This window comes from Antrostomus carolinensis, unplaced genomic scaffold, assembly GCF_000700745.2.
Source record: "Antrostomus carolinensis isolate BGI_N321 unplaced genomic scaffold, ASM70074v2 scaffold37520, whole genome shotgun sequence".
Taxonomy (NCBI): Eukaryota; Metazoa; Chordata; class Aves; order Caprimulgiformes; family Caprimulgidae; genus Antrostomus; species Antrostomus carolinensis.
In genome coordinates, this window is record NW_010287065.1 from 16,183 (window position 1) to 42,731 (window position 26,549).

Below are 26,549 nucleotides of genomic sequence, written 5' to 3' on the forward strand. Positions count from 1 at the left end.
ATGGGTGGAAGGGACTGGTTGGTGACTGTGTAGTACCTGTGGACAGCAGTCTAAGTATCATGCTCTCTAAGTGTACTTAAATCATTTGCCTAAATGTTTTTACAGTCACTTTTGTTCTAAGTCTCATTAGTGTGCTGATAAGATAAAATAATCTGTGGAGTTCCACCTTTTCCAACTGTACTTGATCCAACAGCTTAGAAAGCTTTTCAAGCATGGATTAATTTTATTGCAGCATTCAGTTTGCAGATGAATTGGTGCTTTGGTTGGAGTCAGGATCTCCATTTGAATGGAGCCGGCTTTTTAAAAGTGAAAAGGAACAAAGTGATGTTGTTAGCCATCACCTACTCCAAACAGACCTGTTTCTGCACAGCTGGCACACTGGCTCCAGTTTTTCTGATGTTAAACCTTGGGCCCCAATGCAGATAGTGTTCCAGCCAGGCTGGATTGCAGGGGACAGATGGGCTTGGGTTGAAAAGGGTTTACAGCTGGCTGAGGAGGCTCTGCTGCCCCGAGCAGTCACAGATTCGAAGCAGTGGAACCTACAAATCTCACATATTTGGAGGCTGAAGAGGAGGAAGAGCTTTTATCCTTTCATGCTTGCAAAATCCAATGTAGGAAAGCTCTAACCAGTGATATTCTCTCTTCACAGCAAACAAATAAAACCACTTTGGTTGAATTTGTACGTTTTCCTGAGGCTTTCTCTTCAGACAGGGGTGGAGAGGAAAGGAGGCTTTATTTACAGATGTTGCTTTCAGAATGACTCTAGCATGATGATATTATCTGTAAATACATCTTTGGGCATCAGACATCTTTCCATTTATTTAGAAACATGATAGAAAGATTGTCTGATATGGGAATGAATACTTGACAAATTCCTATACTCTCTTTTGTTGCCTTGGAGTACACGTGCAGTTTGAAATGAGTCCATATCTGCTGTTGTATCATCCTGTTGCTTCCAGCAGAATACCAGCACTTTTAATTTGACCAACAAATTTTGTTCCTCAGTATTTAAGTTGACCTCTAAACATAAGAGACCAGGATGCTCTGGACCTTCTGTGTTGTTCTTGAAGGTGTCTGAGGGCAAACCTGGTGGGATTTGGGTCTGAGCTACTTGAACTGTTCATATGTTTCCTATAAGTACAGGGCAGCTAGTGGGTTTCAAGCAGTGTGGATTTTGTAAGCACCTACACAGAGATCACAGTCAGATCATTATGTTGATCTAAACCGTTTTGTAATCCTCTACAATCTGGGTTTAGAGACTGTTATTAGTGTCACAAATAAAAGCTGGTGACTTCTTTAGTTCTCAGGATAAAGGAAGACATGTACTTTCAGAGAATCACGTATTAAAATTAAAGCAACATAAACATGCAGGAGTTTGAGGATAGTTATCCCACTTTTCAAGACTAAGTCCTGAATTCACGAGATTGCAAGAGAGAAATTGAATAATCTTAATTTCACAGTCGACCATGTATTGAAGAAGTGGAGTTAAAGAGGACAAGGCATGGAAGTGTGTTTTAAAAAATCTTTCTCTCTCAGTAACTTGAAGCTTTAAACACGGCTACAAGGAAGTGTATTTTATTTGACTTTTTTTTTTTTTAAACTGAAGAGATAAGAAGGAAACCCCTTTTTGCCCAGATAAGTCTCAGATTTAGAGATAGAAATGGATAAGAGAGGTACTTAAGAGTTCTTTTTTTATCACAAACTATTTTCTAAGCTCATGAAAAGCTTCTTCAAAATGATACTGAAAAGCACAGTAGAATTATTTCAGCTATCGTTAGCATTCGTGTTTGTGTTAACTGGTAACTGATACCTTCCCATTACAGACAACCAGCAGCTTCCAGCCTCTGTCACTGAGAGGGAAAGCAGGGGAGGCTGAGGGAAGGACAGCAGTCATCTCTGATGGATGTGGTTTGGTTTGGCCTGGACTCTTGCGGGGTGATTAGCTATTTCCTCTGCCCAGCAGCCTGTTCCTAATCTCCTGCTGTTGGATTTCTGCCTGCAGTTACCTGAAGGAGTTCCGCACGGAGCAGTGCCCTCTTTTTGTGCAGCACAAGTGCACTCAGCACCGGCCCTACACTTGCTTCCACTGGCACTTTGTCAACCAACGCCGTCGCAGATCTATCCGCCGCCGGGATGGTACATTCAACTACAGCCCTGACATTTACTGTACCAAGTATGACGAGACCACAGGAATCTGCCCAGAAGGAGATGAGTAAGTAAAAAAAAAAATGCACCTTGCTTTTCAGGAATTAGGCTTTTGGGATCAGTCCAGGTGATGTTTCCAGCCAGTTCTTGTAAAGATGAGGCAAGTCAGCAGTAAAACAGCTTTGTAACATACGTAACATGAGAACAGATGTAAAAACCGTGGCGGCAGTCCGTGTGCTCCAGGCCTGCTGCAGAGATGATACTAAGGGTGATTTAGATGGTAATTCAGCTCTTGCACTGTTCTCTGTCCTCATGAGCTTTGGCATCTTCAGCAAAATTGAGAGGTGGGAAGAAAGCTCACTGACAAACGGGCTCAGAAAGACTCTGTTCCTGTAACTCCCTGACTGTCAAATAATAGCTCTTGCTTACTAACGGGGTAACTTAATTTTTAACAGACTGAAGAAAGAGGAGGAACTTTATCCTCTAATCTACCCCCTGAATTATCTATCCCCAGCTTTTTAAATCATATCAGTTACTTGCCAGTTTATTTTGTGTTCCTGAACTTTTAAGAAGCCAGTAGGGAAATGACAGATGCCCAGGATAAGGCAACATGAGGAAGAGTTTGTTTTATTGTGTCTTCTCTCCCCGTGACTGTGTAAGTTTAACTGGAGATGCAAGTGTTTTTGCTGTGCATGTGGCAGACCACAGCAACTGAAGGGTTAACTTTAACCACGTGATAGATATGGAAGAATAAATAGTGTAGCCAAACTGTGGTCAAATACAGGGAGTGTTTTATATAGAGATGCTATAGAAAGATGGAATTTCAGTTCCCTTTCATGGTGCCAGTATAAACACACAGGCAAAAAAATGGTATTTATCAGGAAAACAATATTTTTTCTACCCGATTAAATAAAGATCCTGTGAGTACAGGGGAATGGAATAATCCCCCAGGCTGAAGCCTCAGTTTCAATACTTTCTTCCTTCTTAGAAGAAAACTGCTAGGAGCTGGAAATAGGATATCTGGGGGCTTTGGCTTCTAGATCACAGTTCATATCTGGCTCAAACTCAGTGAATGAAAACTACTGCCATTTCAGAACTCTTTGCTGATCTGTATTTTTACCCTGATGCTGCAGTATCTAAACTTTACCTATTCCATCTTGTTCTTTTTTTTTATTATTATTTCTCAGTGTAGGTTGTTCGTTTTTTGCCTAAAAAGGGAAACAAAACATAAGTTTAAATGGTAGTGTTGTATTTCTCCTTTCTTGTCCCGTGCTCTGCATAAAGGATGCATCTGACTATAGATAGACTTGTCACAGCCTTGTAGGAGTACAAAAACAGGAAACAGTAACAGCACGAAGTCTAGATGGGCTGCTGAGGAAATGGTGTGTGCCATGTGATGCCCCTTCAATCATGGCTAGTAGATCAGAACACCTTGACAGTGTCCTTGCGCTTTTCCACATCCCTAGCAGTCACTAGACTAGAATAATAAGCTGCTGCTGGCTTAATAATCCAGTTTTCTTTTTAGGAGGGAGACTTATACACTGTGTAGTGACAGGTTTACAGGTTCTGTGTAGTGTTGGGAGGCACCGCATGAGAGAAGGGGCAGAGTTAGCAAAGGTGTTGTCAACTGCAGCATGCTGTATCGGCAATATATCTTCTGGAAGTGTTGAGTCTATCACCTGTGTGACTAAACTTTGCCTGTTCTTCCCCTTCCTTCTGTACCTCAGATGCCCCTTCTTGCACAGAACTACTGGAGACACAGAGAGGAGGTATCACTTGCGCTACTACAAAACTGGAATCTGCATTCATGAGACAGACTCCAAGGGAAACTGCACAAAGAATGGAGTCCACTGTGCATTTGCTCATGGGCCCCATGACCTACGCTCTCCGGTGTATGACATCAGGTTAGTAGAGGTTGGGGCTCTGTATGAAAAAGGGAATTTCTGTACCCAAATGAAAAGTCAGATGATTGAAGGACAGTACTACTTCAGCATGAAATGCTTAGTGTTGGAGTGATGATGATATATCCCTTCCTAATAAGGCAAATCTACAAAATCTCAGAGGATACTCAAAATGAGGGAAGGAAGCATCCTTTAAACTAGTGGTGCTGTGGTTTGGAGTCTGATGGAGGGAGAGGGTCAAAATAATGATCTGGAATTCCCAGGGAATGAAGAACATGTATTGCAGTTGCTGTTTGACTGACAAAAAATGCATGAATGAAATACACCCACTTAGGAATTGTTACCATGCTCCAGTATGTCAGATTTTATGTACAATTATCTGTCTCTTCATCTGCTCAGTCTGTTATGTTCTTTTAACTCTGTCCATGAAGGGAGCTTCAGGCAATGGAGGCTTTGCAGAATGGTCAGACTACATCAGAAGGTGGCATAGAGGGTCAGTCTGCAGTCGCTGCTAGCCATGCTATGATAGAGAAAATACTCAGTGAGGAGCCAAGGTGGCAAGGTGAGTGTCACTTAGGGTCTGTGGGGCTGGGAAAGTCTGGTGTTTGTGGAATGCCTGCTCCTGTCAAACTTTTGTAGAGTAAATATAGATCATGGTCATCTCCCACTAACTGGTTGAATCTTTTGCAGATACAACATATGTATTGGGAAATTACAAGACAGAGCAGTGTAAGAAACCTCCCCGTCTCTGTCGCCAGGGTTATGCCTGTCCCTACTACCACAATAGCAAAGACAGAAGAAGAAGCCCAAGAAAACACAAATACAGGTACTGTGGTCCTGGATATTCTATTTTTTCCCCTGAGTGGTGAGGTGTGGTAGAAATCTGTAAGGAAGGTTCCAGGATTTTGTCCACTAGATAGTGGGTTTGTTTGGGTTTTTTTTAGTGTGTCTCCAAGGCCTGTACTGACAGATGTGATGGACTGTTAGTTCTGCCTGGGGGAAGAATAACGAACTAAACTGTTTTCCTGTATGTAGGAAACAGTATCTCTAATAAATGACTGTTGCTAAATCATGTTACAGCTCTGATTTTATGGCAAACAGAACCTGTGTCTGGCTTCCCTTTACCATATAAACTCCTGCTTTAGAAAGCAGTGCAGGAAAAAGAAAACAAAATAAAGTTTAAATCCCCATCTAGAAACAAACTCACACAAGAGTGTTTTTATTGTAATGGATTCAGAATCATCAGGCTGCTTGTTGTGTGCGCCTGGTGATGGGGATTTCAAGGCATGGTGTGGCCAGGGCTGTAGCTAGAGATGCATTTCTAACCAACTGCTAAAGACTGGGCTTTTGAGGCACCGGGGTGTTCTTGTCATTCAGCTGTCACTGGATTTTTCAGCCTGCTGCATCTCCCTGAACGCATTTCATCCAAGTTATAGGCTCTCATTTCCTCTGACACAACAGAGCTTTTGTTGTGGTCTCAGTGGGACTTTTCCTTAGTTACTTTTTGAAAAAAAATATAGGAGCAGACCAGAACGCCAGGAGAGAAATACCATGGATGTTCTCACTTCCCTTCCCCTCCCCCAACATTCACAGAAAATTTTTGAATTGGCACTGAAATCCTGTATTTTAAAAATTAAACACATGAAAATCAAAGCAACATTAATCCCAACACTTCCAGGAGAAACAGAAACACTGAGCCAGTCTTCAGGCAGCAGCTATGTGCTTTCTGCCCCTGCCTGGGCCCTTCGTGAAGGGAAGAGGTGAAAGCTTCTTCCCTCCTGATTTTCACTCCACTTCTGTGTTGCTTTCCCCACCCCCAGCTGATGTGGCTGCTTTTCATGCAGGCGTCTGCTGCTGCTATCTGCTTCCCTCTGCTGTTGTTTGAGGGAATGGTTAAGAGCATAAAGAGCAGGGGAAGTAGGTCACAGCAAAAATTCAGAACTGGGAAAAAGAACTGTTCCTGGCTGGGAGAAAGAAAATGGATTTGTCTTTTTCCCCAGTGACCTGACTCAGCCTCTTTTCCACATGGCCATACTATAACCCTGGAAACATACTACTGTAAGGGTATTATGTGTTTTAGGATTAGCCAATTAACTTCTTAGCTTTCTATGAATGTACAGTTCCAAAACAGAAACCAGACCCAGCATCTCTGACTGTAATCACATCAGCTGCTAATATTGTTAAGTTATGTTGGTTCAGGTTGTATTCAGTTTCAGATGGAGAGTTAAGCCACGTTTCTTTCCTTGGGAAATTGGGAGAAGGGGAAGAAGATGCCATAGCAGCAGGGTGGGGGCTGGGGAAGCAACAACTAGCCAAACAGATTGTACAGCTGAGAGTCGGTAGCCAAACCTGCCTTCCGATTGAGGAAGCAAAGCTCAAAGCACATTTGTGATTCTGATCCATTCTCCTGCTACCTTATTTCCCCAGATCTTCGCCATGTCCTAGTGTGAAACATGGAGACGAGTGGGGAGATCCCAGTAAGTGTGAAAATGGAGACTCATGTCAGTACTGCCACACTCGCACAGAACAGCAGTTCCATCCAGAGGTACCGTAACCTGCTCGCTCCATTTGGTAGCTGACTAGAAGAGCAAAAGCATTCCGGTCTGAGGAAGTCAATTAGTGTACCAGCTGGGAGAGTATGTGGGCTGCTTGCAGTGTGGTCCTGGCAGACAGAGAAATTGCGTGTTGGAATTAAGCTGAAATTCAGCTGCTTGACAGGGGTGCCTTTTCATTAGGTAGACTGTATGGGAGGAGGTAAGAAAAGTAGGGGAAACTCAAGGGTAAGAGCAGTCTCACGCGTGGGGGTCTTTTTGAAAGCATGATGTGTGATTGCAGGTGAGCATACAGCATCTGTTTCCTTGAGGAAAAATTCTTGGTTGATGATGATTGCACCAAACCTTAGATACCCACACACTGGTGCTTAAAAACCACCAAGCTCTTAGTTGTGAGCGTGCCCAGAACATTCTGATATCCTTACAAAAAGTGTAATGAAGACCTTGTCCTAGTCTGCTTCATGTTACAGTGTTTGAAAAGCTTTGTTGGGCCTGTATCTGCAAAGTAACCATTGTCACCGCCTGTCAAACTGGGGGGAAGGGGAATAATCCATTTTCTACAATCATTGTCAATGGTTTGTTATTTCCCTTGCAAACATGTGACTGTAACTTTCTGTGCTGTCATCTGTCAACGGTTTCCTACCTTTTACCATTTTACCATGGAGCTTCCAGTGAGGCTGAGGGACTTTATGGCAAATGGTGACCTTTGGGTGAGCTGGTGTGTGGTGGGTTGATCTTTGGGTGAGCTCTAGCTGTGATGGGCATATTTTGGTGTTTCTGTAACTGTAGTGGGTTTTCCTTTCTTTGAAGCAAAGCACTGAAATGGTCACCCTGAGCTCTGCTGGCCTTTGCGCCTTTTATCTGTGCTCCTATCTTGCTGTTGAGTCTCTTCATAGTACTCTTGTACCTGGGCTGCTGGTCACTGTTTTTTTTTTCCTGTTCATGTCTGGTTTTTTTGTTGTTTTTTTTTCCATCCCTAGATCTACAAATCCACCAAATGCAATGATATGCAGCAGTCTGGCAGCTGTCCCCGAGGACCCTTCTGTGCCTTTGCACATGTAGAACGTACGTGGGCTGCTTCTCTCATCTTTCATGGATATTTGAGCTATATGAAGAGCTTCTGGCCAAAATAGATATATGGCCACGAAACTAAAGCTTCTGTGAAGGATTTTCAAAACCAAAGTATTAACTTTGATAATTCCTGTAAAACTCTGCTAGTGTGGGAGGTGTTGGCAGAGCTGAAGGCAGTAGGAAGTCCGTAGGACTCGGTCCTTAGCTCTCACTGCACTGTCTTTTAGAGTATCTCCCTCTATTCCCTCTCACTTGCTTAGTTCTCTCTATGTCAGTTTAGGAGGACAGGAACAGAGAAAGCTGCTTCTCTTCTGTAGGTGGATGAACTGTACCTAGCTAAGTTGCAAAGTGTTGTATTTTAAAAAGCTGAGGATAAAACTGCTCATGGGTCATGTACTGATCCATTTTAAAAATTAAATACTATTTTACTATTCATGAAGTTTTGCTTAGAGTTTAAATCTTTGTCAGGTTGGACAATAAAAAATATGCATCTTTTTTTGTCTGCTTTTCCTCAAATCCTTTTTCCTCGATAGCTCCCTGATTTATAGGGCATTATTTCAATCCTCACTTTTATCATCTCTGAAGTAGTGATGCTGTTTTCATTGTGGGAGTTCTGTATTTAGGTGGGTACTGACATTCATAGTTAGTACATGGTTAGCTCCTGGTCCTGTGGCTCCTACTCAGTTTCTACACTTCAGCCTCACTGTTGAATTTACAGCAATAAGAGCAGGTTACTCAGAAGTCAATAGATTGGTATTGAGTCACTACATGCCCTTGAGCAAATCTCTTTTTTTATTTGATTATCCTTTGTAAATGGTGGAATTAGTAATTGCTGCCTTAGTCAAGGAATGGTGAGAGTGAATTCCCTACAGGTTATACAGTTCCTTTTATAGAAAGCTTGTCGACAAGCAGTAATTATGGCTGGAGCTGTGGGCTATAGTGGCCCAAAACACTGTAGTGCAACTCCATAGTGTGATCCAGCACGCCTAAGAGAGAATGGAATCTTGATAAAGAAACAGTGTTTAGCAAACTCTCTTGTGTATAACATAATATTTTTGTTTAGGAGATACCTTATTCGTAACAAGATTGCTGCACTTGACACTGTACCACTTCAAAGCTGGAGTAACAATCTATAGCACTTAGGTTATTCCAACCTGGCTATTTTTTTTTTTTTACTGTATTATGGGATTGTATCTTTTAGTCCTTTCTTAGCAAGATGAACACTGAGGGCCTAATTCAATTAAAATTAAAAGAGCCTATTTATTGTATCTACTCTTAGCATGAGTTTGAAACCAGTACTTTAAAGATGCTGTGATAGTGTCACTTGCATAGTTTTTGTAAAGATGCTGAGTTGTGTTAGATGCAAATACTACAAGTCTACAGCACCTCTACCTTTCAAGCCAATTACACTTTATTTTTGTATATGCCTTTCCATGTACATTACTTCTTTTTGGTAATGTTTTGTACTGAGCGCAGATGGAAACTTACCTCCCTCAGCTGATTATAATGCACCCATCAACTTTGTGCCTAGCAATGAAGGGAGCTCTGCTTAGTTCAAGACAGCTGAATGAATAATACACAATTCATGCAGGGAAGATAATTTTGGAGCAGCTTTAATGGACTAAAGCAACACAGTGTACAAGGGATGACAGTAATAATTTAAGGAATATTAGATAATAGTAGCCATTTGCCAAATAAGATTTCTCCTTGCTTTTGTACTTACTAGTAGATGCTTGTGGAATATTTCTTCTCTCAAGAGTATCTAGTTATTCTTATTCTTAAACATCTTGTGCTCCATTGCAATTGTACAGCTTTGAGTAATGTTCCATGTGCTTTTATTTCTTCCAGAGCCTGCGCTCAATGAAGATTTACAGCAATCCTCAGCTGTGTCTAGCCCGACACAGACAGGCCCTGTGATGTATATGCCATCAGCAGCTGGTGACTCTGTTCCAGTCAGCCCTTCCAGTCCACATGCCCCAGACCTTAGCAATGTATGTAGTCCTATGGGGAAGCCTTGTCCATATTTTATACATCTGGGTTTCTCTGAGTCATTGTACTTCTTTCTCCCAAAAACAGAAATCTTAAGTATCTGAAAGCCCAAAGGTTATGGCATTTTCCTTGTAGATCTCAGCTCCACACTTCTTAGAGGAACCTGTTTATTTGGAATATAGAATTCAGTGGCTTTAGTATTGTCCTCTTGCCTATAAAATTTCTAAGCCTTCCTCTCTGTGCATAGTTTGTTGATGTACTTTCAGGAAAGTGGAATACATCCGCACATGAAGTCCAACTCCTTCCTGCCTGGAGGTACATATTGGGCTTAGTTTCCAAGTGCTCTAATTAAAGGCTGTGAGCCAATAACGTCTAAAGTACATAACTACAGTTGAGTTTGTTTACACATGTAATCTCAGAGGCTTAACCTGTACATATTGTGTGTTGCATTATAGGATATCCTTGATTCCCTCCCTCTCCTACTTCTGGAGATAGCTAAACTCTGTAATATGTTTAAGTAATGCCCCAGATTGTTGGTCCTACTTTATTTTAGTTGTACATAAAAGAAGGGAGATCTTTAAATGCTGAACAGATAGACACAGACAGATAAGAAGCCCATGTAACACTAGACCACTTCATTTTTCCTGAGATTATGTTTTTGTTCGTTAAGTCTTTCCTGTTTGCACTACTGTTGATAAGGTGTGTAACCTTTTCAAATGGTTGGTTGATGTTTTGAGAAGGTGCAATGACATGAGTTTAACTCATTTGAAACTGGTCAGAATGAGGTGAACTCATATAGGACCTTTGTTTTATCTTATTCCCCCTCTTCGAAAAGAGATGCTGATAGTTTGATTTTTATTAGTGGCAAAGCCAACCTAACAGTTCATCGTTCTCTGAAATTCGATTGCAGCTAGAATTCCAGACAGATCTTAAAGTCTGGACATAATACTTTCTCTCACTAAAGAACACAGTGAAAAGAGTAAAAACCAAAAACAAAACCTCTTATGAATGTATCATCTAAATTATCTGAAAACTGCAATGAAATTGAAGATATCTTCCACTTAATAGACTGTTTAGGTCTTTTTTTATCTCAAGCTCTTAGTCTTTTAAACAGTCTTTCCTAATCCTTGGATACAGGCCAAATGGCAACACATGTCTTTCTGTGACTTCATCACTCCACAGGGCATCTGCATGTAGCTTGCAAACAAATATGGCTTTGCTGGTGATCATTTTACATGATGAATTAATCAGAGAAAAAGGTCCCTCTAGCAGCCAGCCTCACATGGCCTGTTCTGTTTTGTATTTGTACTGTAGGTGTGGAATAAATCAGGAACTCTGCCAACTAGCCCCACCTCCACCACAGTGAGTAGTATCTTTGCGACTGTAGGGAAGCATGGACAGCAGAATGGCTGTATAAAAATAAAATCAAAACATTGTAGGATGCTCCTTCTTTCTAATGCCACCCCAGACTGCCACACTTGAATCTGTGGTAGCAGTAGCTGTCTAAATGTTGTCTGAAGCACAGTCGTGCTTGCCAGTGCAGGCAAATGATTTCTTGTCCCAGAGAAATGGGATATTTGCATTGATCCAGGTAGACGCTTCCTCAAAAACTCATCTTAATCTCCTTTGCTGCTGTCTGTGGCTTCATCTACAGTGCAAAACTAGCCTTGTTGCATGTGGTTGTGGTCCCTGGTTATAGTCCAAAGAATGGAACTGTTGGAAATCCTTGGGTTTTTTAATGCAGCTGTTGATACTTGGCTTGTACCTGCATTAAAACTTTCAGATTTCCAACTGGAAAGCAAAAGAGACAGTATTACACGTAGCTCAGACATGCTTGGTTGTTCTGACTGCCATAGCACCTTCCCAGGTTTCACACTACTGCTCAGAGTGCAGATAGGATCCGCTGTAGCCTGAGGAAAACAAACAAAGTTTTGGTTAGTTTTGGAAACTTGATCAGTTGCATCTAAGGCTTCCAAAAGAATAACTGTCACTAGAGCTGTAGGTTGGTTTTTATAAGACTGCACTCCAGTACAGAGTAATGACAATAAAACCATAATTGTGGGACTATATAAATCCAGTATCTACTGGAGCTTTTTCCTGGTTTTTAATTACTGTTTACTGGAAACTTGTGTGCTTGTGTTGACTGTCAGTATAATCAATGCACAAACAGTGAAATGAATGAGCTCTTCCGTGGGATGCCTCTCCTCTTCAAGTTGTTGCTACTGGCTGGTTACTTTCCTGACACTTGTTCCTTCTATTAGATTCTTTGTAGGAACAGCAGTCTCGGAAGCCCATCTAATATATGTGGGTCTCCTCCTGGTGCCATTGGAAAGCCACACAGCTTGGAGACAATTGGTTTTCCTCCAGACTCAGTAACAGCAGCCGGCAGCTACAAGAAAGCACCGGGGTTTGAGCGAGAAGATCAGGTGGGGGCCGAGTATTTGAAGAGTTTCAAATGCCAGGTTAGTAGGGAATATTGACTGGAAGAGTTGGGGGGTTGAGGAAGAATGAGAAATCACTCAGTCTGGCTTGAATGTATTTTTATTTTTCAAATGAGTAAGCACTATTCTCATTAGCAGTTTTTAGATGTCTATTGTTGCTTTCAGTCTCCCTTCCAATCTCTTCCATCTTACATCTGTTCTTGTCTGCCCAGCTGCCATCACACACTCAGTTTGTAGAAGTCAAGCTGCTGCTTGTTTTCCTAATCCCTCACAACTTCTGTCCTGTGTTAACCCTGGGTAGCTTCCCACATATCACTTCTTGCTCTCTTCTTTTTCCATATTTAGGTCCTTGCCAAGAGTTGCTGTTTCTTTTGCTGTATTGTCTCATGGTAACTCATCCTTCCTTCTCTGTTCTCACTCCAAACTCTTACCTTGGTCTCGTGACTTGGTTTGTCTTCTGTTTTCAGCATTCATTTCTCAGGTGTATTAAAAATGTCATGTTGGTTGCCTCTTGCTTCTCTGGCTGTATCATTCTGATCCTTGACTCTCTCCTGTGGCTTCTGTATTAGATTTGAATTCCTCATTCTCATTTGAAGAACCCTCTGCTATCTTACCCAACCCACATCTCTAATGACATTCCCTCTTACCCCTTTTGGATATCCCAGTCTTGCCTTGCTGCTTCCTCAGTCTTCTCCTTCTTGGTGTCATGCCTTATTCAGATTGCTCCCTAAGCCTAGAACAGGCTCTTCCATCTCTTCTGCCACACGTGAGCTTTTCCACAGTCAACTTCTTACTGTGAATTTCCTTTCTCGATGTTACAATTAATAGTTTCTCTGCACCATCTCTTCTGAGTCAGCTGAGTCCAACCCAGAGCTTGGGTCTCATTTTTTATTCCTTGCTGGGTTTGTAAATGTAATAGAACAACATCTTGATTTAGGGGAAGCTACTTTTATGAAGAGGTGCCTGCAGAAATATTTCCTACAAGATCTTTTTAAAAAATATATATCTATAAAGGAATAAAAATACCTTGTCTGTGTTGTTTGAAAACAGAGATGACAGGAAATGCTGCTTTCAAGCTGGCTACATTGAAAGTCTTGTCTGTGTAATTAAAGGTAGCCTTAATAAGCTTATACAGCTGCATTAGTATTGCACTGCTGTGAGAAAACAGTGGAAATATCCCGTCCCGACGAGATCTTGGATAAAGTAGTTGGATTTAGAAGCAGACTCTGTGGATTTTGTTTCGTTTATTTTTACAGCTTTGGGAAAATATGACCAAACTTTGCAGTAGGACCAGTCTTGAACACTGTTTAGTCTAATTAAAATGATTTAGTGACAAATACAGATTAAGCTATGTGCATATATGCTTTTTTATAAATGCTTCCATTGTCTTGCTTAACGTGGATGTGGCTTAGGAAATTGCAAATTGATGCAACATGTCTTTGGGGGTAAAGAGCAGACCATGCTGCGATCCTGGCACTTCTTGCAGCCTCCTCAGCAGCTTGTAGCAGTTGTTTAGAAACAAAAGAAGAAACATATGCTCATTCTCTATTGCCTCTGCTGCAAAGGAGGAGTGAACCCAAAGCCCAAGGACTGAGAGAACCCCTGTTTCCTGCCAGCAGAGGCAGGGTGCCAGGGAGGCCCTGCTTTGGAGAAAGTGGGCAGCAAGCCTAAGCCAAGAAGAAAGGGGATGGAGCATGAATAGGACTTTTAAAAGGAGGGCCAGATGATGAGCATTTATGTCTGAAGTCCAGGCTGTGCTACAAAGATACTGTATTCAGGTAGTTTCTTACTCATGTGGCTTTAAGCAAAAACCTGTGTTAAGTGACTGGAATAAATAGCTATTAAGATATAGATGGAAGTAATCACAGTTGCCTTATGCTGGGCTTCTACAGACAAAATTAGGTGTCTCATAAGTGTCCTGATTTAATTTTCTTTTAATCTGTAATTACTTACCTTTTAAAATCCTCTGTAATTGCCTTTGGCTGCAGTGGGCACCAGAAGTTCTCATATACCCTGTACATTAGACCAATAATTAGACATGTAGCTTCATTCACTTGTATTTGAAAACTTAAGAGACACTCTGGCTCAGCTCTGGAATAAGTTTGTCATTTTTCCTCTGTAGAATTAGTACAAATGGTTTCTATCTTATTAGAATGAAAAAATGCACCTTCTGTGTTAAGAGGTTCCACATAGTTTGTGGTAAGGCTGAGCCAGCAGTTAAAGCTAAAAATACTTTTCCTGAGTCCCAGAAGATTTAGAAAGCTGGAAAAATGCTGGCTGCACTGGAAGGACTCGAGTGCCACAAGCAGGAGGTGTTCCTAAGTCCTGACACACAGTACAGTAGGTTTGTTCCATGCTGGTCAGAAAACATTTGGTTTCCCTCATAATTTACGTCCCCTGTTTTCTTCTCTGACCGCAACAGAGTGAGCTGGAGTATTTCAGCCTGCCCTCTGAATTTCTGTCTTGATGTATATACCCTTTTGAATGTTATGCAGAGCTAAAGAAGACTGGTGACAATCTGTTTGCTCTATTTTTTCATTCTTGTGATTCCAGGCAGTGGGAATTGGGACTAGCTTAGAAATTTGTTCATTTTTTTCTCCTCCTTAAAGGGGAAAAAAAAAAAACCCCAAACCCTTCCAGTAAGACTTAACTGCTCCAGAGCCAGCTAGCAGCATTGGCAGGAAGCCTCTCAGTGCGGGGAGGGGGGGCATGGCTGCCTGTGTGCCTTCACTTTAGCTGCTGACGTCTGTTGATAGCACAATTTGTGTTCAGATGAGTGTCAAACAGGGTAGGGATGTGTTGGATAATCTAGCAGGCGCGTTATCAGACACACACAGATGCACTAACGTTACACATCTATTGCACACAAAGGAAAACAAGCCTGTGATGGGTTCAGGGGTAGTTTTCCTGTATGTAAACACACTGTGTGTTGTTCAGGGAAGCATGAGAGTGTGGTACCCACTGCAGAAGGATCTTTGTGTCCGTATCTCAGCTGCCTGTTTGCCAGGCTTTGACCTCCCCCATCTGCCTGTAGGCATACAGCTGAGCAGAGAAAATGATTTAATTAAGTAAAAACCAAGGGATAAATTCTTCTGCTGCTCTTTTGCCTGTCTGGTTATGTCATCCCTCTCCAGCAATCATTTCTCTTTTTCATAAAACTGTTTAAGTCAAAGCCTATCACTTCAGCTCAGCGTGGCATCTCGTGTGCTGCTGTTGTACATCACGGCTGAATCTCCCCTGCAGAGATGGTGACTGTCTGCATTTGCCATAAAAACAATCAAGCAGAATCTATGCCTGGAATATGTCTCTGATTCAGACTGGGGGGGGGCTGCAGAGTGAATAAACACACAGCCCTGACTCTCAATGCTTTTTTGCTCCCTCTCTGTTACCCGGAGGGTGTGATTGATCTCCCTGTGCCTTACACACGCAGCAGCACTGGAGGAACAGAGCAAGGCCTGCAGAACAGACCGTTACACACTGACAGGCTCATGAAGCCACTTCCTTCCCAGCTCTGGTTGTTGTAGCTCAGAACTGACTGATGTTGTGAGGCAAGAGGGTTGATCTCCGTGAAGGATATAGTGCTGGAAGGTCCTTAAGCTGAATTTTTAAGGCTCAATAGTGGAATTCTAAATGCGTGTTGGCATTCATGCAGTTTTGCAATTCCAGACAGCTTTGACCTCGGTTATGTTTTATAGCTTTGAGCTCTCTGTGTGAACAGATGGGGGAAGGATTTAAAAAAAAAAAAAAAAAAAAAAAAAAAAAACCCAAAAAAAACCCACCACACACACAAAAAAAAAAAAAAAAAAAAAAAAAAAAAACAAAAACAAAAATAAAACCAACAGCAAAAAAAACCCCAAACAAACAGTTTTGATGATGTTGCTGTTAAAATTGGTTGGCTATCACTGTATTTTACTTTGCAATCCTAACTGGGAGCTGTAAAAGTTTGAGGGAGAACATAATCTATGTAATTTATTTTCTCAAAGCTGAAAAATGTTTACATAATTTAAAAATATAGTAAGCTGCCCACCATTTTTGGCTCATTTTTCAGATACTAGTAGGGCTGATGAGTTATTAATAGCAAGACAAAATAATTCATTTTTGCTCTGGGTTCTTAAGATGTCCTTTGTACTAGCAGAGGACTTACAGCAGCAGCATTGAAGGCAAATGCAGTTGTGACAAGTCTTTGCATAACTCTGGGGGTGATGGCTTGGTATTTAGAAAACAAATTACTGGGGTGTTTTCAGTTTGCTATGCTTTTCCACACTCTGAATTCCCTAGTGCCCAGAGCAGGCTGCAAGAGAGGAGGGGACTGTGTTTCCCATGGCCTCTCCAAAGCCAGCCACTTTTAATTTTGCTGCTAATCACTCTGCTTATCTGTTGTTCTGTTTCTTTACTGCAGCAAGCAAAAATGAAGTCCCACTCCTTGGAACACAGGAGCCAGGAGCAACCTTTGTTACAGCCCAAACAGGTACAGTACTGCTAGCCAGGCTCTGAGCCTAGCTCAGTGCTCACACCACCACAGACAAGGACACGGGATATCTCTCTGGATCCAGACAACTCTACAGGGAGTAAATGACATTCCAGACACCATTAGGGATGCTCAGCATGAGGGATTACTTTATGAAGATGGGATGATTTGCTGGAGGGGTTATTTGTGAGTGGCTAGATGTGTGTGAGTTCAGGATAGATTCATACACCTAGACTGTGCTGGAGAGAGTCTCCAAATTACAGAAAATTGAATGGGAATGGATCTCTGGAGTCATCTAAGTTCAAGGATTCAGCAAAGAGAATTTAATATCAGTTGTGTGCTGAACTAAGTCTGACTGAGTGATTGTGTGACCCATCCCTATGATTGCATGCAACCTGTGGGTCACAGGAGTTAATTCTGGGGCAGCCTGAAGGATGTTTGTCGTACTGGGATGGGGGACATAATGGAGAACAGTCGGGAGAAATTAAAGAAAAGCTGTTAATCTTTCCCCCACCCCCAGCCCAGTAGTAGCACCAGCCATCTGTCAGGTTGGAAGCAGGCAGGAACAGGTTTGCTGTTGATCTTTGGCTCATTCCTGCATGTTTCTGAAAGGATTCTTCTATAAAGATGTTTTATTTCCTACCTCTTTTGCTTTCCACACTCTTGTTTCAGGACATACTGGGTATTCTCCCAGTGGGGAGCCCACTGACATCCAGCATCTCCTCTAGTATCACCTCCAGTCTGGCTGCAACACCACCAAGCCCAGCTGGCACCAGCAGCATACCAGGCATGAATGCCAATGCCCTTCCTTTCTACCCAACCAGTGACACCGTTGAGTCTGTCATAGGTAACTTTGCCTTTTTTACTTATGCTAATAGAGCTTCCTCAGACGTGGATCACCAGGTATGAGAATTGGAATAGCGTGGGGTGTTCCAGTGAACTCCAGGGATTTTTTTTTTTGTCTCTGTCAGTGTTGGCAGATTCCTGAGGCTGTAAGCTTTTTCTGTGACTGTGACACATCTGATGTTTTCCGCAGGTCATTGTGGATGAAATTCACCCATGGAACCAACAGAAGGCCTCTGAGCCACTTTCTCAGAATGTCAGATGGTGCAAAGGGCCTTAGGTTTTAGGTTTGTCAAAGTGACAAAGAGGTCTTGGAATAGGCAGGAGATCACAGGGGTATTTTCCATAGTTACAACCCCTTACATTCTAAATGACAATTTTATAGCAAGGGCTGCTACCAGGCAGATTGTAAGGACTTGCCCTTCATAGAGTGTAGGACAAGTAGGACAGAGTCTATAAGAAAAAGAACAGGAGGATCCAGAGAATGGAATAGGTATAGGTTTTTTGGTCACCTGTTTTTTGGGTTTGGTGTTGTTTTTTTTTTTAATATCTAATGTTTCTGAGGTGATCTCACCAATTTGTTAAAAATAATAATAGAAATGAGTGGGCATGTGTGGGATGGAATTATATTGATCACAATTAGTGATGAGGCACGTTCAAGTAGATATAACATTTGCAGGCATTCATAAGCATTTCTTTATTTTACCCTATCTTTGAACCTCAGAGATGTTTTTCAAGTGTTCCCTTCTACTGGTATTTCTTTTCTGAGTGGCTGTTCAGCCAACTAGGGACAAAGCACAAGCCAGACCCAGACATGTCCTAAGCCAGTGTTACTGCATATTATGGACAGACTTGAAAGAGTGGTTTGGGGAAGACTTATGGGAACTGCTTTTATTTCATCAAAATTTTGTTTTCATATACCATTTGGGAATACTTTGAGAAATTGGATCAGGCAAAAGAACCTGAACTGAAAAGCTGCCCATGATGCTTCTTCCAAACCATTTAAGAACAGCATTGCACAGGGCGGAGAGTAGGGCCGTGCAGACTGACAAATAGAGAGCAAAGGCTCCTCTGCATGTAGGCTCTTTGGGCCATCCTATCTCTTGAAGTTGTTGGTCCTTTATAACATAATTGGTACCTCTGTGTCTGGCAGAGTCTGCCTTGGATGACCTGGACCTGAATGAATTCGGAGTGGCTGCCCTGGAGAAGACATTTGACAGCAGCACAGTGCCCCACACGAGTGGCATCATGATAGGTACATGAAAGCAACAGAGCTTTCTTTATCTTCTGCCAAGCAGTGTTGCCCAGTCACCTCAGTGGAGCCAGCTCAACAAAGCTCTAAAACCAGTCCCAAAATAACATTGGTTAAAACAGCAATTATAACAAACTCTGGCAACCGCTGAGCATCTTTGAAGTGAAAGCTTGCCCTTGACTCACAGAGCTGAGTTCTTGCCATTGGGCCCAGGAGTCTTGGGGATGTTTCTTGAGACTGAATGGGACTTGCTTGACTTTTTTTCTTTTTTTTTTTTTTAAGTGTGTAAATAGACTGCAGAAGGCATCTGATGCCTTTAAAAACAGGCATGTTTTTAAAAATGATTTGCATCTTAAGCAGAAAAGTCCCTGGCAGTAACAGGAAACTCACTGACCTGATAATGCTATCCATCTGTCACAGAGTGTCATCATGGTCTGCTGATCTGATTCCTGTAATGTCTGTCTCATTTCAATACGTGGAGGTAGGCTAAGGCCTCTTCTGCCCGTTTCTAATGAGTGTCCAGGGGAAAAAAAAAATGTCTCATGACTTTTTTGGAAGTGGTTGTAGTTTCTGGCTGCCCTTGCTGTGTAAGGCAGGTTTTGAATGAGAGCTAACTTTGATTATCTGAAGGTTTCCAAGAGAACTACACTGTCTGGAGCTGTATTGAGGTAGGAAGGAACTCATGGAAGGAACCCTAAAGAATATCACTTCCACTTCCCTGCCAAAGATAAGAGCCTGGTCGGAGAGTTTACTGTGCACATCTGCTGATAGCCGTGCTTCTGCCGCTACCCATCTGCAGAGACTTAGAGATGCTCCATACTGCTTTTCTCTCTGTTCACATCAGGTCTGGGTGTTTCCTACTGATCTTCTAATAAGGGAGATCAGTGGGGAGCAGGGCTGAGATCCCCCTCAATCTGTGTGTGACAGGCAGAATGACCTCTCACAGAATGTAACAGAAGTGTGATGTTTTAGGAGGATGGGCTTTTGTTTATTTGGTAGATCCAGGCACTCAAGTATGCCTAAAATGACTAAAGCTAGTCACTGATTTTTAGTGGTTAAGATCATGACCTGACCCAGCATGATAGTCTTCTCACTACAGGTTGTTTGGAAATATTACAGTCAGAGGCATGTGTTTTAAAAGTGAATTTTTCATTACAAAGTATTTCACCAGATACCAAATTCATCTTCTCCAGACTGATAGGGGCTGAACTCTGCTCAGAAAGCCTTTTGTTGCTTTGGCCAGTGAAAGAGTAGTCCATTGAATTCTGGAGGATCTTAACCTATGTGGTTCATGGGATGGCAGCTTCAGTGCTCCTCTTAAAGGCTGAGAGGGGAATGAAACATGATGAGAAACGGAGGGAATCCCGAGGGGCTTAGGGAGGAGAAAGGGAATGTAATGCCTTCTGCTCTGAACTCCTGCACAGTGCCCATACTTCATGGTCATACATAGCCATCCTCTCTGTGTGTTCTTTGTCCAGGTGGGAGTTTGCTGCAAAGTTCTGCTCCTGTAAATATCCCCGGGTCCCTTGGAAGCTCTGCCTCCTTTCACTCTGCCTCTCCTTCTCCACCGGTCAGCCTCTCATCGCATTTCCTTCATCAGCCCCAGGGACACTTAAGCCAATCAGAAAACACATTCCTGGGGACATCAGCTTCTCATGGATCATTAGGTAAATGCACAGTGTGTGTGTCCCATGTACATGCCTGTCTGTGCCATGTAAGTATTTTCTTTTAAGTTAGCTTTAATTTGAATGTGTTATTTCGCTGCTGCCATTTGTATCTCTTCTTCCCATGAGAACAGCAGCAGTACTAGAAGCTGCTTTACCAAAAATCAGCTGATACCTTGTGAACAAGGGAGCAATTCCCTCTGCTTCCCATGTATATAAGCTGAGAAAAAGGGACAGATAGGTTAAGTGACTTGCTCTGATGATGCCTTTCAGGGAAAAAGATCTGTGCCTTTTCCTGCCAGCAGTGCTGTGCTGAGACTTCCTTGTACATAAAACTCAGAGCTGAGTCCTCAGCTTTGCTTAGTTCACATGGGGATTGCAGCTTACCCTTGGGACTGCTTGGAGGTCCGATTGGCTTCTGGGAGCTCTAGAGCAGACTTGGGTCATTGTACTTTTTTCTTCTATTTGGCACTCTGTAGGCAGTTTTGCAGTATGCACTTTGCAAAAAACTATAGTGTTCCAGCTTTGTCCTCTTTGCTCCTTTTTTGTCTTTTTCTCTGAGGGACTATGAAGGGAAGAGAAATTGCTTTGGAGCTTCAGCTGTATCAGGCAGAACTGAGATCTGAGGGGCCAAATCTATTTTATTATCAAGATGCAGGGTTACCTTGAGAAATAAAACTGTTTGATGGGATCAAGGCTACAGTGACATTAGCTCTGCTCATTTCTGTTAATAACAGTAAATATTAGTTCTCCCTATTGGTACTAGACGTAAATGCTTCTTCAAATTTAACATACACTTTAATCTTTAATATTCAGCTTAACCTAATAAAATGATTACATGCTTTTGCAATCTGTTTCTGCATGCACTTCTCTTGTAACTGCATCCCTTGTTTGCATAGGCCAAAACCATGCTTCCATGCCTTGCAATTGCTATTTGTTTGACTTTAACAACTTTTACAACTACTGTAATAAGAAAAGAGACATCATCTGCTATTAATTAGCATTGAGGCTGGCTGTTCATCCCAGTCTTAGTAAGAAAAGGAAAACTTGCTGATAAGGCCTGCTTTTAATTTCAGAAGAAACAAGTTAAGCAATTGTATTTATCTTGACTATGTAGTTATACAAATAAAAAAACAAAAGAAATGTAGGAAATTCACAAATGCATTTAAACACTTGGCTTTTAAGAAAAACTTAGATGTTTTCCTGCAAAACAACAAAACCATTTTTGCTGAGGTTTTGATAAGATATTTAAATAATAACCTAGCAGTTGGAATAGATTCCAGATTCCCATGTGCCTTGCTGAATGGGCATAAGTTAGTGTGTAGTGTGTGTAGCTATTACTTAATTGCATTGCAATTAAGTTAAAAATACCTAGTCCTAGGCTAGTTCCTGCTGTGCTAGATGCAAAATGTGCAGAGAAGGCCTTCCTGACCAAAGGGGCTTGCTACTTCAAATGTGAAATGAGAACAGCAGGTGAAAAGAGGGAGTAAAAAGAAATGATGAGATAAGCTTGGTCAGCATGATGGCAGAATTTGTGGTTTGCCAGCATCCTGTTTAGTGCTAGATTCCCTTTCAAGAAAACCAGAGCTTTAAAAACAAAATGTGAATTGAGGTTCCCTTCAAACTTCTTGCTTTCAACTGAGCATGCTTCAGAGTAGCTGAAATATGGTAAGTGGCCTAAGCCAGTAAAGAGCCTGTGTTGCTCTGCTAAATGACTTGTTAATGCACCCAAGCCCTTAATAAAGACGAGCTGTTCTTTTTCAGCTGGTGGGGTTTTTTTGTTTGTTTGTTTTGGGTTTTTTGTCGTTGTTTTGTGGGGTTTTTTTAAGCCATTTGTGTCTTAGCTGGCACTAAATGAGAAGTAAGTGTTGTTGGGTTAGCCCTCACTGAGAGGCCATTGACCCCCAGGGCCTCCTTGCAGACACAGTCAGTTCAGCTGCTAAGATCAGAATTGTCAAATGCAACTGGATTTAGGAATGTCCACACCCAGTAGTGAGCCCACTAAATTAAAATGATTGCTACATCAAACTGGTACATGTCTGTGGGTGTGAGAGTCCACATGTCTCGATATCTGTCTCGATATGAGCTTTTCCTGCTAATTCTCCCCTGAGTGCAAAGTATGGATGCTTATTTTAAGTAAAAACATTTTTGTTATTAAAAGACTACAGACCTTGGAGTCTGTGAAAAACAGCCAGTTTTGTTTACAACTGGTTTTCTACTGCTTTGTCTTCTAAGCCTTGAATTTCTTCCTGAAAAGAGAAATTCTTTGAACAAACTAAAATAGGGAAGTGGTTAGTTAGTCTTCTCCAGTGCTAATCATAGAATGTTGTGAGTTAGAAGGGACCCACAAAGATCATCGAGTCCAATAATGACTAACTTTATGCTAGAGCTCTGCAGGGGATGAAGCTGATGTATGCACTGTCACCTCCACTCATTTATAAACAGGGTTTTCCAGTTAGTGCTGTTCCTTGCATATGCAAACAGTACTGACCTTGGTGCATTTTAGTCTCACTGTTTGGGAAGTGAGGGTGCTTTTCTACACACCAAGCTGAGGAGACAGATGTCAAAGTTTTCTTAGGGTGCAGTGTGAGAGGAAGTAGCACCTGGGTTGGCTGCGATGAACCAATCTGTTCACCAACACTGATGGCTGTGCCACACTGAAAAGTAGGAAGGTAGTAAAACAGTTTGGAGGGTCTCATGTGAGAAGGGGGATTCAAGCTGGTAGTCAGCTCTGCTCTAAAATTGATGCTTCTAAAGATAGCCTGGTCCAAATATTGCCTCCACTCAGCTTCTTGGGTCCTCCCTGTATCATTAAACATCAGACCTAATGATGTGAAACTTATAAAGTCCCTGTATGATGGACTCCTGGGTCCTGGGGATGAAAGTAATTCTTAAGATGATCTCCTCTTTCCTATGTACACATTTTTGAATTCTGGATTTCACAGGGGTAGGGAGGAAATGGGGAAATTACCAGCACCTGTGACGTAACCCTCTCTATTTCCCTGTGAAACAGGTTTAAATGGGATGAACAGCAGCATATGGGAACACTTTGCTTCGGGGAGTTTTTCGCCCAGTACCTCACCTGCATTTCTGTCAGGTCCAGGTGCTGCGGAGCTGGCACGGCTACGACAAGAACTGGATGAAGCCAACAGCACAATAAAGCAGTGGGAAGAGTCTTGGAAACAAGCCAAACAGGTACTTCAGCAACTGCTGGGAAGAGGGATTAGGGAGTGTAAAGGAGTAGGAAGGTGTCAGCCTTTAATGAGCAGCTTTCCAGACATTGAGGTGATGGGAAGAGCTGTGAGTTTTACAATCAGATTCTCTTAAGCATTCTTATTTGTTCTCCTGCCTTGGAAAGGGGGACTGAATCACTGTGCCTGGTGTGTTCAGCTGCTGGATGTGCAAGGCCAGGTGTCAGAACAGATGCACTAAGGTGCTTGACAGTCTTTTAGACTCCGCGAGTGACTTAGATCCATGATGATTTATTTGCCTGTATGCAAAGTTCATCCTCTTAATAGTGTGAGTCAAATATGTAGCACCACAGCGCAGCCGGGTGGGATATCTGGAACGAGCAGCGCTTTGAAGGAAGGCTGTTTCAGAATTTGGGAACAGGGCAGATGGCACCGAACATGTTCCTGGTGAGGAGTGTATGGAAATGGCTAGTTTTGTCTGGGATTCTCTATTGGAGGGTGACTGAGTTTTCAGACTGCTCCTTTTACTTTCTTTGTCGGAACCCACAGGCTTGTGATGCTTGGAAAAAGGAGGCAGAGGAAGCAAATGATCGCGCCAACACGGCTAACATGGAATGTGAACTGGCCCGGGAGCAGAGGGAAGCCTTGGAACTGCAAGTGAAGAAACTGCAGGAGGAGCTGGAGAGGATCCACACAAGCCAGGACCCTCAGTTTCTGCATTCCTTCTCTGACCTGGAAACCCTCTCGCTCTCTTCACTTTACACCCTTCAGAAACAGCTGCGGGCAAACCTGGAGAAAGTCGATAAGGTGAGTGCCAGGGATTTGCAGGGCAGGGCCGTGCTCTCTCTGCTCCTACAGACTGCAGCTTTTTATAGCCAGAAATCAGCAGCCTATCAAAGCAAATCCGTGTCAGTTGTAGCCAAAATGAGTTTTAGCCAGCTTACAGGAAAATGCCTACCTCTTCTTTGTGCCTAAAGTACAGAGTTTTAAGTCAATCAAAGCTGCTCTGTTGATCTTAAAGGTCCTGAAAGACATCATGGTGTGCTGCTTTGCTTTTGCTTCCGAAGATGAATGGGCCAACAGCTGCAAGTCCTTCCCCTGCTGCCTCCTTGTCATTCCCTAGACTGCATAGCACAGGATGGGAGCCCTTTTGCTTTGTGACTTTGATGCTTATGTTTTGCCCTGTCCCCCCCCTCTCTTGCAGGCGGTATTTCAGATGCAGTCAGTGAAATGCCTTAAGTGTCAGGAGGAGAACCGGGTGGTGTTACCGTGCCAACACGCAGTGCTGTGTGAAACGTGCGCCGAGGAGGGCGAGTGCCCCATCTGCCATCCCAACAGGCCCCACTCTCTCCAGTCGTGACCTTCCAAGGACACTTGTTCTAATCATATCGTATAGAACTTTTAAACTTTATACATACGTACATATATATGTATGTGTACATATATATATGTATGTGTATATATATATATGTATATATGTGTGTGTAGGTGCATGTTTGTGTATGTGTATCTCTATGCACACACACGCACATACACACATAAAACAAAAATTAGTTGCAGAGCACTTTTTAATATTTTACATCCCGTATCTAAACTGCCCCTCACCCATGCCCCACTAATTCTAACTCTTGAGGAACTTTGAGAGCTGTTTTTAATACAGATCAAAGGGCCATTTGCAAAGAGTCTATGTTTCTCCTCTTTTCTATTTAGGTGATAACAAATTTTTGACTATTTCCAGAAGGATTTAGAGTGGGCAAAAGGGGCTTCCGTGTGCTTTCCAGAGGAAGAGTTGAGATCACGGGGAGGATCGAGATGGATTGAAATGACTCGATCATGTCTTTGGTCTCCCTGCTCTTTCACTGACCCAGCTTGGTTAAAGCCGTCCTCCCTGATGGAAGCTCTGGGTGCCTGCCTGGTGGGCCTCACATTGCCCATCTCTGAATGTTCAGGAACTTTGTCTGTCATTTAATCAGCAAAGTTCACTTTTTAAATTTTTTTTACGCTCTTTGTATATTTGTATGAACAGAAGAAGGAAAAAAATTTATTGGACCTAGAGCAAGCCAAGCCCCAAAATTCAGTGACTAGTGTTCTTTGTGGATACATCTAACATGCTCCAGGTCTGAGCAGCCTTAGAAGTATTGCCCTTGTGTTACCTAAAGCCCTTTAGGAAAGAAATATGGATGCAGAGGTTAGTTCTCTTCAGGCACCCCTTTGTCTCGTGCCTGTCTGGAGATTTTCTACTGTTTCAGACCAGATTAATTTTGTTTTAGCCACAGGGACCTGATTCATAGTCACTGCTGAAATGCATTAAACCATTCCAGGTAGTCTGAGGACACTTTTTGTTGAACGAAATTGATGTTTCTTATGTCACCACCTCAAGGATGGGTTTTGGACTACTAGGTCCCAGAAGCCCTCATGCTAGAGATCATGTATACCTGTGGTGACAGAGAAAGTCTAAGGTGACAAAGAAATGCCACCAGCTTAGACATGTCCAGTAGCTGAGCTTTCCTGTGACTTTCTTTACCGGTGTGTCCGTTGGATTTTTACATCAGGTGGATTGCAGTAACCTGCTGGGATCTCAACCAAAAGGCCACTCAGTTGACTAAACATTTTTATTTTGCACAGGAATTCTGCCTGTGCCACCCCTCCCTGACCTGGAAAAACACTGGAACCTCCAGCAGCCCACTGTTGTAGGAAAACTGAATTTTTACCGGAGCCTCTCAGAAAGCTTCATATTTAATGCAAAGACATAATTAGATTTGCTTCCATAATTCCACCTTTCCTTTACATGGAAAGGATTAATATGCATTCCCAGATGATCTCTTAAGTGCAGCTCTGTGTAGTTCTTTTTTTATGTTTTTCCCATTAACTTGTTTTTTGGGTTTTTTGGTAAAAATGCTTTTTTTTTTTTTCCATGTGTATTTTATTGTAACTAGCATCAGTTTTTTTAATTTTTTTTTTTTTTTTAAATGGAGAGACACTGTTGAGTGATTATTGTGGCTATGTTGTTTGGTTATAGCCTTTGAATGTCT

General features: G+C 42.2%; 1 protein-coding gene across 1 annotated transcript; it reads left to right on the top strand.

The window, feature by feature from the left end:
- Positions 1–2,009: 2,009 nt before the first annotated feature.
- UNK (unk zinc finger) lies at positions 2,010–25,148 on the top strand. The gene is made up of 16 exons (XM_029087528.1): positions 2,010–2,212; positions 3,873–4,049; positions 4,478–4,608; positions 4,737–4,872; positions 6,474–6,591; positions 7,579–7,663; positions 9,518–9,660; positions 10,973–11,020; positions 11,920–12,120; positions 16,499–16,567; positions 17,240–17,414; positions 18,564–18,665; positions 20,141–20,329; positions 23,340–23,521; positions 24,067–24,324; positions 24,722–25,148. Exons 3-16 carry the CDS (start codon positions 4,491–4,493, stop codon positions 24,875–24,877), a joined length of 1,980 nt encoding a protein of 659 aa, XP_028943361.1. The 5' UTR covers positions 2,010–2,212; positions 3,873–4,049; positions 4,478–4,490; the 3' UTR covers positions 24,878–25,148.
- The last annotated feature ends 1,401 nt before the right edge of the window (positions 25,149–26,549 follow it).